Source organism: Oncorhynchus mykiss, chromosome 15 (genome assembly GCF_013265735.2).
Source record: "Oncorhynchus mykiss isolate Arlee chromosome 15, USDA_OmykA_1.1, whole genome shotgun sequence".
Taxonomy (NCBI): Eukaryota; Metazoa; Chordata; class Actinopteri; order Salmoniformes; family Salmonidae; genus Oncorhynchus; species Oncorhynchus mykiss.
In genome coordinates, this window is record NC_048579.1 from 27,353,844 (window position 1) to 27,370,196 (window position 16,353).

General features: G+C 45.6%; 2 protein-coding genes and 1 non-coding gene across 7 annotated transcripts in view; 1 reads left to right on the forward strand and 2 right to left on the reverse strand.

Annotated features, from left to right (window-relative positions):
- LOC110489910 (ATP-binding cassette sub-family F member 2) overlaps positions 1–7,877 on the reverse strand; it is a 10,964-nt gene extending 3,087 nt beyond the window's left edge. Inside the window, exons 1-12 of one of the 3 annotated variants that reach the window (XM_021562895.2) lie at positions 7,762–7,877; positions 5,658–5,807; positions 5,207–5,419; positions 4,669–4,851; positions 2,870–3,041; positions 2,324–2,419; positions 2,137–2,239; positions 1,199–1,294; positions 831–950; positions 545–634; positions 339–449; positions 186–248 (exon numbers count right to left, since the gene is read on the reverse strand). In XM_021562895.2, coding sequence (XP_021418570.1) covers positions 186–248; positions 339–449; positions 545–634; positions 831–950; positions 1,199–1,294; positions 2,137–2,239; positions 2,324–2,419; positions 2,870–3,041; positions 4,669–4,851; positions 5,207–5,419; positions 5,658–5,799 — 1,389 coding nt within the window. In that variant the 5' untranslated portion in view covers positions 5,800–5,807; positions 7,762–7,877. Of the gene's footprint in view, positions 1–185; positions 249–338; positions 450–544; positions 635–830; positions 951–1,198; positions 1,295–2,136; positions 2,240–2,323; positions 2,420–2,869; positions 3,042–4,668; positions 4,852–5,206; positions 5,445–5,657; positions 5,808–6,002; positions 6,808–7,761 lie in introns of those variants that run through there. The other 2 variants (XM_036944195.1, XM_021562896.2) reach the window with 2 other exon arrangements.
- LOC118938979 lies at positions 2,685–2,767 on the reverse strand. Its single transcript, XR_005036373.1, has one exon. It is a non-coding gene; the product is annotated as a small nucleolar RNA SNORD100 (small nucleolar RNA).
- Positions 7,878–7,959: 82 nt separating the features above from the next.
- chpf2 (chondroitin polymerizing factor 2) lies at positions 7,960–15,483 on the forward strand. Of its 3 annotated transcripts, none has more exons than XM_021562893.2 (5): positions 7,960–8,956; positions 9,809–10,054; positions 11,336–11,900; positions 12,103–12,285; positions 12,643–15,483. In XM_021562893.2, the coding sequence occupies exons 1-5, from the start codon at positions 8,907–8,909 to the stop codon at positions 13,912–13,914; spliced, it is 2,316 nt and encodes a 771-aa protein (XP_021418568.2). In that variant the 5' UTR covers positions 7,960–8,906; the 3' UTR covers positions 13,915–15,483. The 3 variants fall into 3 exon arrangements, with proteins under 3 accessions (XP_021418568.2, XP_036800088.1, XP_021418569.2); XM_036944193.1 differs by having other exon boundaries at positions 8,819–8,956; positions 9,066–10,054; XM_021562894.2 differs by having other exon boundaries at positions 8,821–8,956; positions 9,844–10,054.
- Positions 15,484–16,353: the final 870 nt, after the last annotated feature.

A 16,353-nucleotide genomic window follows, 5' to 3' on the forward strand; every position in this document is an offset into this window, starting at 1 on the left:
CTAGTCAGCATATTATGCTCAAGCAGGTTTATGTCTCTCCAACCGAGCTATGGCGAGTTAAAGCATCCATGCATCAAATTCAGAGTTTATTTAAGCCTGTCAATCAAAACCCAGCAACCAGCATGGGATGGCCGTCTTTGGGAACCACCAGGCAATGTGTCATGTTCCTACTTCCTTTCTCCTACCTGGTGATATCGGCCAATCTTCACGTGAGAATGTTTCCTGATCATGCCGTCAGTGGGGAGCAGCTGGAGAGAAAGAAAGAGGTTTTACGGTATATGCCATACTGTCATTACGAGATGGTAAAACAAAGAGTTGACTGAAATGGCACCACCTACCTCTCCCATCAGGAGTTTGAGGAGTGTGGACTTCCCTGCTCCGTTGGGCCCCACCAGAGCCACTCGTGTGTCCAGGTCAATGCCAAACTCCAGGTTCTTGTATATGTGTGGCTGGAGGAGGAATAGGCAGTTTAGTGAATGAGGACGGAACACAAGAAACGAGCTCTGAGACTCCAATAAAAACCCGCTCATTGCTACATACTGACCTGGTTGTCACTGTATTTGAAACTAACGTTCTGAACCATGATAACAGGAGGGGGGATCTTTCCACAGGAAGGAAAATAAAACGACAGTGTCTATGAGAGGGAGAGAGATGATTACCACCACTGCAACACTAAAATTAGCCATAGCGTGAACCTATTATTTATTCCTAAGAGTATGCACTACTTTGTTCAAGAGTAAACCGTGGATGGCTTTAGAAAGCAATGGATGTGATTCAGTCCAGTACATTAATATATTGCATCCACACAAATGTTTCAGTGAGCCTCTTGCCTTGTCATCCACCACACGTTCAGTCAGCCCTGAGGCCACCATCTTCTGCAGCGTCTTCTCTTTGCTCTGCGCCTGTCGTGCCAGCTTGGCCGAGCCGTGACCAAACCTGGCAATGTAATTCTACACAGCGGGTAGAGAGAGACGGCATCGGAGTAAAGCATCATACCATTTTAGCCTGGTTCCCACAGTTGGTGCCTTTTGTCAACTCCGTTGCTGTCCTTGACACTCATTTGGCATGATGATGAGTGTCAAGGATAGCACAAACAGGCCTGGGACTTAGGCTATCATACTTTTACAGTACAGAGGAATAATATTTCCATGTGGGGTAGTATTAGTACTCTGCACCGTCACAATGTGGCGTCGTCTACCTTCATGTGTGAGATCTGGTCCTGTTCCCAGTTGAAGCGTTTCATCTGGTTCTCTTCCAGCTCCTCCCTGGTCTTCACATACTGGTCATAGTTACCCTTTCATTCGAAAAATAGAATCTGCATGGTCATCCCACACCATTTGGTGAAGGCAACGGACACACCGTCTCACATGCATAATTAGCAACAGGCCATAACCCCACGACCCCCCCCCCCCCCCCCCCCTTCTCCTCCCTTAAGGTGTGATGAGATCACAGATGGCTGTGTCTGTCCAGGACACTAGTGCAGGGTTTCTCAAACTGGGTCCTGGGCACAAGAGGTTGGCGGCACCTTAATTGGGGAGAACAGGCTGGTGGTAATGTCTGGAGCGGAATCAGTGTAATGGTATCAAATACGTCAAACACATGGTTTGACGCCATTCCATTTGCGCCGTTCCAGACAGTATTATGAGCTGTTCTCCCCTCAGCAGCCTCCACTGGTCCTGCCCCCCGGTGAGCGTTTTAGTTTTTGCTCTAGCATTGCACAGCTGATTCAAATAATCAAAGCTTGATGAGTTGGTTATTTTAAATCAGCAGTGTAGTGCTAGGGCAAAAAAACTAAATGTGCAACCAGGGGAGGGGGGCACTGCAGGACCGAGATTGAAAAACCCTGCTCTACTGCACAATACATAGTTGGATTCTAAGGGGTGACTCAATAGCCTGATGGAACGAGCATGATCGCTGCATTCACCATTATTTTTCACTTCAATGTATGTGCATCTGTTGCCAGGTGTAATATGTTTAAGTATTTTAAAATTGTCAAATAAAATCTATCACTTAACTAAAACAATGGTGAAAGGAGCAAAACGGCTGGTTCTACCAGGCTAGTGACTGAATGCCCTTTGATAAACTGCTAAATTGCAATTGACCAGGGGGTGAGTGAGCTCGCTGCTGTGTTCTTACCGTGAAGTACTTGAGCTTCTTCTGGTGCAGGTGGATGATGTTGGTGCAAACTCCGTTTAGGAAGTCTTGAGAGTGGGAGATGAGCACAAGGATTCGCCTGAACCTGACAAGGGATTGGGACATTCAGCACATCTCAAATGCACGCGACTACTAAACTGATTGACATTGACAGATGAAGCACACTCACGATGCGAGCTCCTCCTCCAGCCATACACAGGCATCTAGGTCCAGGTGGTTGGTGGGCTCGTCCAGCAGCAACATGAAGGGCTTGATGAACAGAGCTCTAGGAGAATGAAGAGGGAAAAGAAAAGCATTTATTCCAGACATTTTCTACTCATATTATTGCAATGTAACTGTGAAGGTAATCTGAGATCTGACTGGGTAAGAAAATTGATGACTAGGTCATGTCCAGGCATCTGCCATTAGTAATGAAACCTGTCTACTTCATTGCCTAACAATCTGACACTACTTCCTAATGCTTGCATTGGCTCAGGAAAAGGCTTAGTCATGAGTGTGAAACAAACACTTTATATTTTTGGTGTGTTGGCTCTATCTCAGCAATAAATTGGGTAACGATGGCAGTATCCTCACAGCCTTCAGTAGAGGGAGCCAGAATATCATCACCGACAAAACCAACACTGTCAATTCGTTAAGGGATGTTGATAAGGCGTAGAGACCAACTCAACTTGCAGTACAGTTCATTAATCTTAAAGCATCATGTTCGCTTTCCCACCTGGCCAAAGCCACACGCATCCTCCAGCCTCCGCTGAAGTCCTTGAGCTTCTTCTGCTGCATGGCGGCGCTGAAGCCTAGGCCGTGGAGGATCCTGGAGGCTCGCACCTCCGCCTTGTCTGCATCCAGCTCTTCCAGACGCTCATACAGCTCCATCAGCTTCTCACATTCAGCTACAGAGGGATGGTGGGGGCGAACATTTTCAGCTACATTGTTTCCGGGAGAATATACAACTAGGTGGTTTCGAACCATGCCCCAGTTACCTTTCATCATTAAAATGGAACTATCAGGTGGAGGTGCTTTGTGAAATACATTGCATTCAGAAAGTATTCAGACCCCTAGAGTTTTTCCACATTTTGTTATGTTACAGCCTTATTCTAAAATTGATTGAGAGAAAAAAAACAACAATCTACACACAATACCCCATAATGTCAAAACAAAGAGATTTTTTAGAAATGTTTGCCTTTTTTTTTTTTTTTACTAATCACATTTACATAAGTTTTCAAACCCTTTACTCAGTACTTTGTTGAAGCACCTTTGGCAGTGATTACAGCCTTGAGTCTTCTTGGGTATGATGCTACAAGCTTGGCACATCTGTATTTGGGGAATTTCTCTCATTCTTCTCTGCAGATCCTCTCAAGCTGTCAGGTTGGATGGGGAGCGTCCCTGCACAGCTATTTTCAGGTCTCTCCATGAGATGATCGATCGGGTTCATGTTCAGGCTGGGCCACTCAAGGACATTCAGAGACTTGTCCCGAAGCCACTCCTGCGTTGTCTTGGCTGTGTGCTTAGGGTTGTTGTCCTGTTGGAAGGTGAATCTTCACTCTGGAACAGGTTTTCATGAAGAATCTCTCTCTTGATACTGACTAGACTCCCAGTCCCTGAAAAACATCTCTACAGCAAGATGCTGCCACCACCATGCTTCACCGTAGGGATGGTGCCAGGTTTCCTCCAGACGTGACGCTTGGCATGCAGGCCAAAGAGTTCAATCTTGGCTTCATCAGATCTTTTGGCAAACTCCAAGCGGTCTGTCATGTGCCTTTTACTGAGGAATGGCTTCAGTCTGGCCACTACCATGAAGGCCTGATTGGTGGAGTGCTGCAAAGATGGGAGAACCTTCCAGAAGGACAACCATCTCCACAGAGGAACTCTAGAGCTCTGTCAGAGTGACCATCGGGTTCTTGGTCACCTCCCTGACCAAGGCCCTTCTCCCTCGATTGCTCAGTTTGACCCGGCAGCCAGCTCTAGGAAGAGTCTCTTAGTGGTTCCAAACTTCTTCCATTTAAGAATGATGGAGGCCACTGTGTTCTTGGGGACCTACAACGCTGCAGACATTTTTTGGTACACTTCCCCACATCTTTGTGCCTCGAGTCTCTTACGGACAATTTCTTCAACCTCATTGCTTGGTTTTTGCGCTGACATGCACTGTCAACTGTGGGACCTTATATAGACATGTATGTGCCTTTCCAAATCATGTCCAATCAATTAAATTTACCACAGGTGAACACCGATAAAGTTGTAGACACCTCAAAGGATTATCAATGGAAGCTGGATGCATCTGAGCTCAATTTCTAGTCTCATAGCAAAGTGTCCGAATACTTATGTAAAGAAGGTATCTGTTTTTTATTTTTAATAAAGTTGAAAACATTTCTAAAAACCTGTTTTTGCTTTGTATTATGGGGCATTGTGTGTAGATTGAGGGAAAAAATAAATATTTAATCCATTCTAGAATAAAGCTGTAACGTAACAAAATATGGAAAAAGTCAAGGGGTCTGTAGATACAGTATGTGTGTCACTCACAGTCCTCGGCTGCCAGCCGCTCTGCCTCCTTCTCCAGCTGGATCCGCTCCTCGTCCACCTCCATCACACACTGCAGGGCCGTCTTGTCACTGGGGGCCATTTCCCTGGTCAGGTGGTAGATGTCTATGTGCTCGGGGATGGGGATCTCACGATGGCCGATGGCTGATAACAACATGGACTTTCCTGGCAGGGGGAAACGCCATACGTTAGCAGAGGGTTTCAAATACAATGTACACATCCACATTTAAGATCTACTTAAGCTGCAATGGTAACATGCAAATGGTGATCAAATGATACTTAATGAAGAGAGAGAAATGTGTCAGGTCAGGCCAAAGGAAAGAACACAGTGGAAAACACACTTTCACACAGATGATGGCCTAACTCTGTTGCCTCTAAATAAATAAAAATATTTGGAAATCTATTTTTTGGGATTCCAGACCTTCTACAAATGAGAAATGTGTCAGTGAAAATCATTGAGGTTGTGGCCCCTGGCTTAGGGCTACGCCCCTATGTGACGACTTATGGTGGTACTACCTACCTGTGCCGTTGAGGCCGAGGAGGCCGTAACGCCGTCCCGAGTTGAGCTCTAGGCTGGTGTCGGTCAGCAGCTCCTGACCGTGGAAGGTGAGCGACAGGCTGGCAATGTGCACGTCGGTGCTGTTGGGGTGGGACGCCAGCACCCCTGTCACCGCCCGCGCATCCAGCTTCTTCAGCTCAAACTCATCCAGCTCCTTAGTCAGGCTAGCCACCCCTGTCAATCACAATAGTCTGGTTGACTATATTAAGCCCAAGTAGAGTGTTAGCGTGAGGGTTAAAGTTGTTAGACCCCTTGGTTAATGGAAGCCATTGGAATAGTGCTGAAATATATATTCCCAGCAGAGAAAGTGTCACAAATTTAGCATAATTTATATTCAACCAACCAGTGGACATATTAATCCAAAACGGATTATATAATTGATAACTCTTCAGTGCATTTTCACTCATCTCACCATTGCTGTCTGCTCCATTTTCCTGGCTCTCTGGCTGGTCGTTCTCCCCATTAAACTCATCCGTTTTCTTGGTACCCGCCTGGCGGGACTTCGCAGCTTCCTTCTTCTTCGCTGCCTTCTTCTTGGCAAGATCTGACGGCATTGCTCCGTCTGAACCCCGGACACCAACATCCAAAACAAGAAGAGAGCAACAGAAATGGACTGCCGAGTAATTTGCTGTGGACGTTAGTGAATGGCAAGAATCATAGCAGCAATGTGTTGACGTGACGTTGAAATTAGAGTTCCTTTATCTAGATTTAGGAGGGACGGCAGGTAGCTTAGTGGTTCGAGCATTGGGACAGTTACCTAAAGGTTGTGGGATCGAATCCTAGAGGTGACAAGGTAAATAATATTTAGGTCTGCCCCTGAACAAGGCCCACTGTTCCCCGGTAGGCCGTCATTGTAAATACGAATTTGTTCTTAACTGACTTGCCTAGTTAAATAAAAACCGCTCCGTTTGAATTTTTTCAAACTCTGCGTCTTCTTCAGTCCGGCCAGAGTCCGTCGAATAAGTTACCAAACCACTGACGATGAAAACATGTGGTTTCCGACGATGGGTTTATGGGATAGTTAGCAACTTGTAAACAATTACCCATTCATATAAGTACTATTTTAATATGTTCAAAATACACGTAGGCTGTTAAGACTGTTGCTTACCGTTCATTGACGTTCATTTTTTAGTATAATTATTAGGAGGTCGCTAGCAAACAGCCTAGCTCTTAGCGAGCTAGCTGCTCTGTAAGTTACCTTGACTTGCTAGAATGTAATAGAAACAAGTTGAGGAAAAAGTAACCAAACATGTTTTATTTTCTACTGAAACAATCGTTTTTTCTGTCGAATGAACAGGTCATATTTTACGACCTCCCAAAATAAATGCGATCCATGACGAGACAACACTCCCTACATTTATGTAGTGGTGTTCTTGTCTATTGATATGTATTATGTCAGGTTTCATGTTTTGTGTGTACCCCAGGAAGAGTAGCTGCTAGTTTTGCAACAGCTAATGGTGATCCTAATAAAAGACCTCCATCTTGTCTTGTGAAACGTTCCTTATGCTCCCCGTCCAGTAATGGAACGAGATAAATGTCATGTTTAAAGGACTGATATCTCATAGAACAAAACGTATAAAATATCAAAAATCTGTTAACACCAGACCTTATTTTCGGAGTTTATCCCAAAACCCTATTCTTTCCCTCACGTATTATTCCCATTGGAATAATTGAGTGAACCTGCGGTAACTAATTTCCGGTTTTTAGAACTACATGCTGGCGAGCTCTATTACAGCAGCTCACATGTTGCAGTAGCGGACTAAACTCAACTCCGGGATTTACGATGGAGTTGACAAGCGACCAGTGTGGGCGGACTGGTGCTCCGATGTCACATAAAATGACGTTTTTATAAAAATAACTACTGATTTCAGCACCCAAAGAATAGCCCACAAGTAGTCGTGCCTAGTTACCACAGCCACAAAGTCAATTATGGCTAAACGCCTATTTGTAAAATGTATCTTCTTGAATCTGATTCTAAACCACAATGCTAACCTTATTAACAATACCAAAAGGCTAGTTTTCACGATTTTCTACGATATAAACCATTTTGACTTTGTGGCTGTGGTAACTAATGACAACCCGCAATTACACAGAACAATGGCGTTTTAAGTGACGTCGAGCTCCAGTCCGCCCACATTAGTCGTGGTACAACTCCATATCGTAAATCGTTGAGTTTAATCCGCTATGTCGCAGTTCACGTAAAAACGCACTAATGGTGGTGGCTAGGCATGGCCTAGCCGGTTGCACTAGCGCAGCAAGCTATAAGGTTGCTTATGACATGGTAGCTGGCGAATCTATCGAACTCATCGGCTACCATGAATATCAGACAAATGAAACTAAGTGAAATTGCAATCAATAGCTAACATATATAACTAGCTCGCTACTGACTGAGTTGCGTAAACTAGCAGTAACGTGGCTAGCCTAACTCGCGTTGTTGCAACTCAACTGTCTCTTTTTCGCGCGAACTGTGCGAGTCACGACAATATATTTTATTCTTCAGTGTCTGACTTTCTTACCTTGATGACAGTCACACGAGTTTCGGCCGGCTAGCTGTCACTGAAATATTTGATACTATTCTGCTAGCGACACTAACGATGACGTAACTTTCAATATTATTGAACAAACCTTCAAAATAAAAGCCCGCATTTCAAAACATCGCAAGGTGATTTATTCAAAATATACTTAATTTGGAAAAATGACGATTTTTATTGTGTTTAATAGCAAATGCATAATCTATATATGGTGTTTCATGGGGAACTGAATAATGCGGAGTGTTGCTGGCCTTTTACTACACCCATTCTGTAGGCCACAATGCAAATCACTGTATATGTACTAGGTTTCCTTCTAGCGGGGCTAGCGCTGACCCCGCCTCAATTGGGTAATTACTATGTAATTAGCTACAAACTAATGTAATTGCAGTAAAGCATTCTAAATTGTGATCCAAACATTTTGCACACCCTGTCATTATAGCTGATAACAGATGTTCTGTGGCTAAAGTGTATACTACTGACTGTCATCAAAGTTATGTCACAAATACTCACTGCTATTTTAAAATTAAACCTTTATTTAACTAGGCAAGTCAGTTAAGAACAAATTATTATTTACAATGATTGCCTACCGGGGAGCAGTGCGTTTGACTGTTGTTCAGGGGTAGAACGACAAATCTTTACCGTGTCAGCTCAGGGACTCGAGCCAGCAACCTTTCGGTTACTGGCCCAATGCTCTAACCACTAGGCTACTTGCCGTCCGTTTGGTATGATTCGTTTCCCCCTAAAGTTTTTCTCACAACTGTTCCTGATGCATGCATTAACTTGAATGCAATAACATTTATACAATAGAATGAAGCATTCCAAATATTCCCTGGTCTGGTATTGATTGACGAAGTAAGTATAATTTGAAGGGCCCTTCATCTCATCACAGAGATCCCCTCTTCAGACGTCTGATGACGTGTCTGCCAGAATATTACGCTGGGGAAGCAGTGGAGTGGAGTGCACTGAATCACATCATCAGATGAATGCAGAATTAGAAGCAAGATTTGCAGATGAGACCAAAATGCATATTCCAGTGCACCGCACGCTTTCCACAAGGTTTCTCTCGGACCAGTAGTTGTTTTTACAAATTCATGAAGATTTGACAGAGATGCTTTTCGTGGAGGCGTTGAATGACTCACTTTGAGGAAGTTGCTGATGTAGAGGAAAAAAGGTCGACATGGTAAGCTACCTGGCTAATGTAGCTAGCCATCGTTTGACGAAAAGGCATAATGATGTGTTTCCGTGCATAACTCTGACATGGAATGTGATTGATCTCCGACAACTTACAGACAAAACATCGATAACTGCGACTGAATCAACAAAAATTGAGAGGAGAACATCCTTTGTTTTGGGGAGAGACCGAAGGAGGGAGGACCAACACCGTTAGCTGATACCGATGCATGAATGTTGTTTTGTCAGGGTATCTAAAATATGAATTCAACGTTGTAAATCCCTGGTTTGTTTTGAACTAGCTAACTAACTACAATAGTTTCACTGTATGTGACTAATTAGGACATTATTAGCCAGTCAGTTAGCTAGCTAATTAAGAAAGTAATAGCAAGCCCATTGCAATTTGTTATTGGTTAGCCAGCTAGCTAACCAACTAGCTAGGTCGTTTATTATGGGACAGTAGCCCATTGTTAGTACAGTAGGTATTGACTGCTGAAGAGTGTCAGTCAATAAAACTGTCTGTCCACTGTCCAGTTATTCTCTAGTAATGGCTTTGTAGCTAATGACCTTATCTTCAAATGGCACTGATAAGGATGTAGTAAGCCATCTAATCCATGGTGCAATAGTCACCAATAAAAACACAGCCAGGATTGTGCCAAAGAAGTATATCACACTTACTGAATCTAACTTGAAAGTTGAAAGTGGTTGGCACATCACCAGAAGGGTCATTAAATGGTTTTGGAACAGCATTCTGCAAATCATTATATAGAAAACCTCAGAGGAACGTCACATAAAATTTTATTGACAACACCCAAGTCCACCGCTTCGCTATGCGTCTCTCCTCCTTCCTGGCCGTGTTCAGGCCTGCTCTTCCCCTTATCCTGGGGCTCTCTTTAGGATGCAGCCTGAGCCTGCTGATGGTCTCCTGGACCCAGGGAGACACAGATGACTCGTGTGGAGATGAACTGGGCAATGGGGGTCTCTTCCTGGGTAGCAATAGGAGAGACCCCCCAGAGGACCAGAGAGGTGGTCCTGGGAATGAGGACTTCCAGCCCCGCATCGTACCCTACCACAAGGACCCCAACAAACCACACAAGAAGGTCCTCAGGTGAGCATTTTGGGATGGATGCACAGAGGAATACCACATCCTATCATACCATTAGATTTCAGAGACAGTTTGCATATGGAAGACTGCTTCAATGTGTCTCAAAAATATATGCAGAGCTGTTGGATCTCTTTTATGAAATGCTCTTTTATAACTGTGTTCAGAAAATATGCACCCCAGTGCGAGGCATTTGGGTCGTATTTCCTGCTAACTAACGCTTATGCAACTCACCCACATTGCCAAATTCTTAATTGATATGTAAATGAGGCAAATCATGACGCTCGCTACAGATGCATCACAATTTGTTCCAAAATTAAGGCCTTTGTAGGCCACTGTCTGATTCCCAGGGATTTTTGATGTTTGTTCACCCATTTAATAGGCTTAAGCTGTCCTCCCTTCATATGGGATCTAAACCACTCTAGGGTGGATACTCAGTAGAATATGTAGGCCCTACACTTTTAGAGAACAGAAAACACAATTTCTTAGGCTGTACAAATGTAGGCTATATGAAATGGTCCCCCAAAGAAGAGAAATACACCTTCAATGCTATTAGACCACTGCTGACCTTTCACCGCCCTATAAAGATTTGTTTAAAAAGCCCATACGGTTTAATAATCCTACTGTCTCGCGTCTCTCCGAATCGCCTCTTATAGCTGATTAATGGCTGGGATTTACTGTAATTAACCAGTTAGCCTGGAGTGTCTGAAGAGCCCACCATTTTAATGATCTTAGAATGTTTTCAAAGTACAGTCATGGGACAGAATGACTCAGAATGATCAAATTTCAGTGACGCGTCTTCTTTTATGAAAGGCCTTACTGAAGAATTGTGATGCCTATTGTATATGACTATGATCTCCTATGGTCATAGCCTAAAATCCTTACTTCTTGCAGATGGTGAGAGTTAAGTCTAGACTCTGAAATTCAACAATGAACTCAATGACATTCTCTTCCAGTACCTAGCCATCTGGACAAGAATAGGCACTAGGCGCATTCACAACACCATGAGATTTTTTGTTTTTATCCATTTTGACTTAAAACAGGTACATTTCTTGTAGAATTAATAGCATTGTAGTAACACCTATGTATGAGCATATTATTGTTACATAGTGCATTAGACAAGTAATTGGATAGTAATGGAGTTGAGCGTTTAAAAAAATTCTCAGTAAGATATGGCTGTTCCTTATTCCATCTATGTAATAAAATAAATCGCTCAGCTCCGCCCAGTATTGAGTGTTTGATTTGAAACAGTGAAAGTCCCTCTGAACGCCACTCTCCTCTGATCAGGACGCGCTACATCCACACTGAACTGGGCATCCGAGAACGCCTCCTGGTGGGTGTGCTGACCTCGCGGGCCACTCTTAACACGCTGGCCGTGGCGGTGAACCGCACCGTGGCCCACCATTTCCATCGCACCTTCTTCTTCACGGGCCTGCGCAGCCCCAAGGTCCCCCACGGCATGGCGGTGGTGGCCCACGGCGACGACCGGCCCGTGTGGCTGATGTATGAGACGGTGCGCCACTTGCACCAGCACTACGGCTTGGACTACGACTGGTTCTTCCTGGCCCAGGACGACACCTACATGCAGGCCGAGAGGCTAGCCGAGCTGGTGGGCCACCTCAGCGCCGGTCAGGACCTCTACATGGGCCGGGCTGAGGAGTTCATCGGTGGGGAGGAGAGGGCCAGGTACTGCCACGGGGGTTACGGCTACCTGCTCTCCCGGAGCTTGCTGGCACGCCTGCAGCCCCACCTGGACACCTGCCGCAATGACATCCTCAGCGTGAGGCCTGACGAGTGGCTGGGCCGCTGCATCATCGACTACCTGGGTCTGAGCTGTGTAGAGGTGCACCAGGTAAACTCACAGCTGAGACATCGTTATAAAACATGTTTATAGAGTTTTTCAATAGAGTTTGCAATGATAAGCTGTCTATTTTATCAATGAATCCAATGCTGATATGTCATCATGATTTACAGTACTTTGACCACACCCATCAGTTGTCTCACCTGCGAGATGGCAAACATTTCCCTCCCCGCTGTTTGCATGTGACCTACAGGAGATGACGTATCGCTACTTTGAGCTGGGGAAGAATGCAGACCCAGAGCGAGAGGACAGAGCCCAGTTTAAGAATGCCTTCACGGTCCACCCTGTGTCAGAACCCAGCCTCATGTACCGCCTGCACAAACGCTTCAGCCAGATCGAACTGGACTGGACCTACCTACAGATACAGCAGCTGCAGGTTGGTGTTGTTTAATGGGATTAGAAATGCTCTCTCTATGCTTCAGGCTATTTGGTGAGTTGTCACTGGTGTTGGTTTGACTGGTTTACTGGTCCAGTGTGCAAATGTAAAATTTTTGTACATACCTCACCAATTTCCACAAATCTACACCTAGGCAGAAATTCCTATCTCAAATCAATTTGTATTTGTCACATTTACCGAATACAACAGATGTAGACCTTACAGTGAAATGCTTACTTACAAGCCCCTAACCAACAACGCAGTTTGAAGAAAATACCAAAAGAAAGTAATATATTTTAATAGCTGTTTATGATGACGTTGTCTCATCATGGTTGTGTCTTCTTGTCTCTTGACCAGGTCCAGATCAACAACCTGAGTGAGCTGACACCAGAGGGGAAGTCGGGGGCCACCTGGCCCATCGGGGTCAACCCCCCTTTCAGGCCCAAAACCCGATTCGAGGTCATAAACTGGGAGTACTTCACAGAGGAACACATTTACTCGTGCCCTGACAGCTCCCCCAAGTGTGAGCTGCGTGGCGCAGACCGGGCCGACGTGAGCGCCGTGCTGGAGACGGCCGTGGAGCGCCTCAACGAGCGTTATCAGCCCCAGCTGCGCTTCAGGAAACGGCATCTGCTCAACGGCTACCGGCGCTTCGACCCCACTCGAGGCATGGAGTACGTGCTGGACCTGGCCCTGGAGGCTTTCACCCAGAAGGGTCACAACCAGGTCATCGCCAAGCGGGTCAGCCTGCTCCGCCCTCTCAGCACCATCGAGATCATCCCCATGCCCTACGTGACGGAGGCCACCCGGGTGCAGGTTATCCTGCCAGTCACAGCCAACGAGCAGGACTATGTGAGCAACTTCCTGGACATGTACGTGATGAACACTCTGGACACGCATGACAACGTCCTGCTCACCTTCCTGTTTGTCTACGACCCCTTCGACGCCCAACGGATCAGTCAAGCTGACGTGTTCGCTGGCATCAAGGCCATGATTGGCGAGGTGGAGAAGCGCTACGGTGACGTGAAGATCCCCTGGATCAGCGTGAAGACGGAGGTGCCGTCGCAAGTCAAGCTGATGGACATCATCTCCAAGAAGCACCCGGTGGATACGCTCTTCTTCCTGGCCTCGGTGTGGACCGAGGTCAACGCTGACTTCCTCAATCGCTGCCGCATGAACGCCATCAGCAACTGGCAGGTGTTCTTCCCCATCCACTTCCAGGAATTCAGCCCGGCTATCGTGTACCGCGACCAGCAGCCCTCAGCCGCCTCCTCCTTCACCGCCGAGGCGCTGCGTGATGGACGCTTCGACCGCCACGTCTTCGAAGAGGCCTGCTTCTACAACGCCGACTACATGGCGGCGCGCACCAAGATGGCCGCCGACATCCTAGACAACGATGAGCTGCTGGAGAGCATGGACGTGTACGAGATCTTTGTGCGCTACTCGGGCTTGCACGTGTTCCGGGCGGTGGAGCCAGCGCTAGTGCAGAAGTACGTGCGGCGGGCGTGCAACCCGCGCTTCAGCGAGGACATCTACCACCGCTGTGTGCTCAGTAACCTGGAGGGCCTGGCCTCGCGATCCCACCTGGCCATGGCCCTTTTTGAGCAGGAACAGGCCAACAGCACCTAGGTGGTCTAGTGGGGCTCTTCCACTGCAGCACTGGTGTCACGCTAGACTTTTCTGGACCAGGCCTCAGAAGACAACATCTATGGGCCTAACACTGGTGCAGTGCCTGACAGTGGAAATGCACCATACTGTAGGTCTACCATCTAATGACATTATGAACCTCAACCACACTGCCTCGACTTTTAGACAAGGCATGTTATGGGATGCTTAATCTTCAGACGGATCCCGAAGGACCAAGGAATAAGGACCCATGTGCAATCTTAGGCCTGCGAAGACTGAGGAGCAATATTACAACGTGTATTCCTGCTAACTGTGTGTGCAGGCGAACAGAACTCTGTGCTTTCACACCAATGGTAGTCCAAGGAGAGGCTCTATTGGGAGGTGATGAATGAACAATGAACAGCATTGATGTCTATTTAGGGCTGGGCAGTATACTGTATTTTACTATGTACTTTTATTGATGCACGGACCAGTTTGTGTTTATACTTTATCTTCTATAACGGTATTTGTGATACGTCACTCTGGCTCGTGTAATGTCAGTTTTTATAGTTTACTCCGTTTGCTCCTGCATGCCACTTCCCCATGTGCTTATCTCTCTTCCCCTGCCAATCCCTGCCCCCGTCACTGTTGGCTGTCAATGCTGTGCCGTTCACTTTGTCTGCATGGTCAGATGTTACCAGATGTTAGTGATTTCCACTTTGCTTAATATACATTCACAAACGTTCTATAATTACATTATTTTTTGTATATTACAGTCTGCAAACTAGTCATTTGTCTTTTGAGAGACGCTAAATAGTTTGGGCTAATTGCTAGTTAGCTGACTAGCAAGCTAGCTAAATGTACTCAGAGAAAACGTAGCTAGCTAATAAAGCCTGATACCAGTACTGGTGTAGGCCTAGTTCAGCATGTTGTTTATGCAAAAGTATCTTCTAAATCAGAGATGGAGAAGCATGAATATGTTAGCTAGTGCTAGCTAACTACATGAAGTAAGAGAAAACATGTAATGTAACATTAGGGTCCACTGGGAAACACTGACCAACACTTTGGTTCCTACCATGTCACAATAATTCCTCCCTGGCTTTTTCATTCATTGTCATGTCAAACAACAATGAATTCAAAGTACTGTCCACCATATTCCAACTATAGAATTCGAATAATCATTCTATTTCCATGATTCCAACAGTTCACCAATTAATTAGGACTATATGTTTTGCCCATATCATGCAGCCCCACGTGGCAGTGTGTAAATGATAACAAATGAGTGCAGGAAATGCAGAAATATCGATATCGAAGATATTTTGGCCATTTTGCCCAGCCCTATGTCTGATGTTTGCAATGTTTTGTTTTGCCTTGAGAAAATCACTATGAGCTATATGTCTTCCTTCATGACTGTACTGATTTATGATGCTAATACTGGAATTAAAGATAATTAAGTGTCTTATGTGTCTTTCAATTTACACTTAGTTTGTTCAGTATGTCAAACCTGTAGAGTGTAGTTTGTTTCATTCCCTCGAAAATGTGGTCTGTTTTTTATTTTTCTACGGTGATTAAAGGCAGATGTCGCATTCTGAATTGTTTCTTATGTTATTGTGGAATCCCAGACCTAGCAATTTCCTTTGCCATCTATCTTTTGTGCAGTTCAAGGTTTGTTTGAAACACAGCTTCATTACTGTGGGGTTTCAATTAGGAAGACAAAATAAAAACGGTTTGTCTTTGAGAACTGCAGCCTCAACAATGACAATAGTGATGCATGCTTTGCAAGTCAGGACTGGGGGTTTGCGAGCCAAGGACAAGCTATTAGAGGGTGTAGATTCAAGTGGTTGATATTCCTCCAATCATATAGCTCTGAAGTCTATTCTTCCTGGTTGCCTCTATAGCTGTGACCTGAGGCAATGTACAGTTTGTACTGAAGCCTGAAATCTGCCTCCCCACATTAAAGTCAGTAAACCTCCACCCCTACCCGGGCCTCCCTGGATTTGGAATGGAATTCTCTACACACGTGTCTCATGGAAGGGAGTGCAGATTCAGAATGCCCTAGCAGGGTGGGTTCTGTCCACCTGGCCACAGTCCAACAGGGAGAGGGAGGGGGAGCTGTTTCTCCATAGTGTGGCGGGTGGGGGGGTGGTTCAGAGCACTGAATAGGTCACTTGACAGTCTCTCGGTCTCCTCCCTCTGGGCAGGGGGGAGAGGATTGCACTGGGGGGCGAAATGGATGTCAGGCCAGGGTTTTGGGGGGGGGGTGAAAGAGTTTCTTTCTGCAGTAGCTAGCTAGCGCTGAGGTTGTAGGTTAGCATTACAGCATGCACGTCACCTGTTTAGACACGGTCAACAATAACTCACTTGTCTGCCATCTCAAAACGACATCTTGCTCATGCGAGGACTGCTGGAAGTGTTACTCCCTTCTGACTTTTATCAGTCAGCTTATTGGCAAAAAATGTAAGT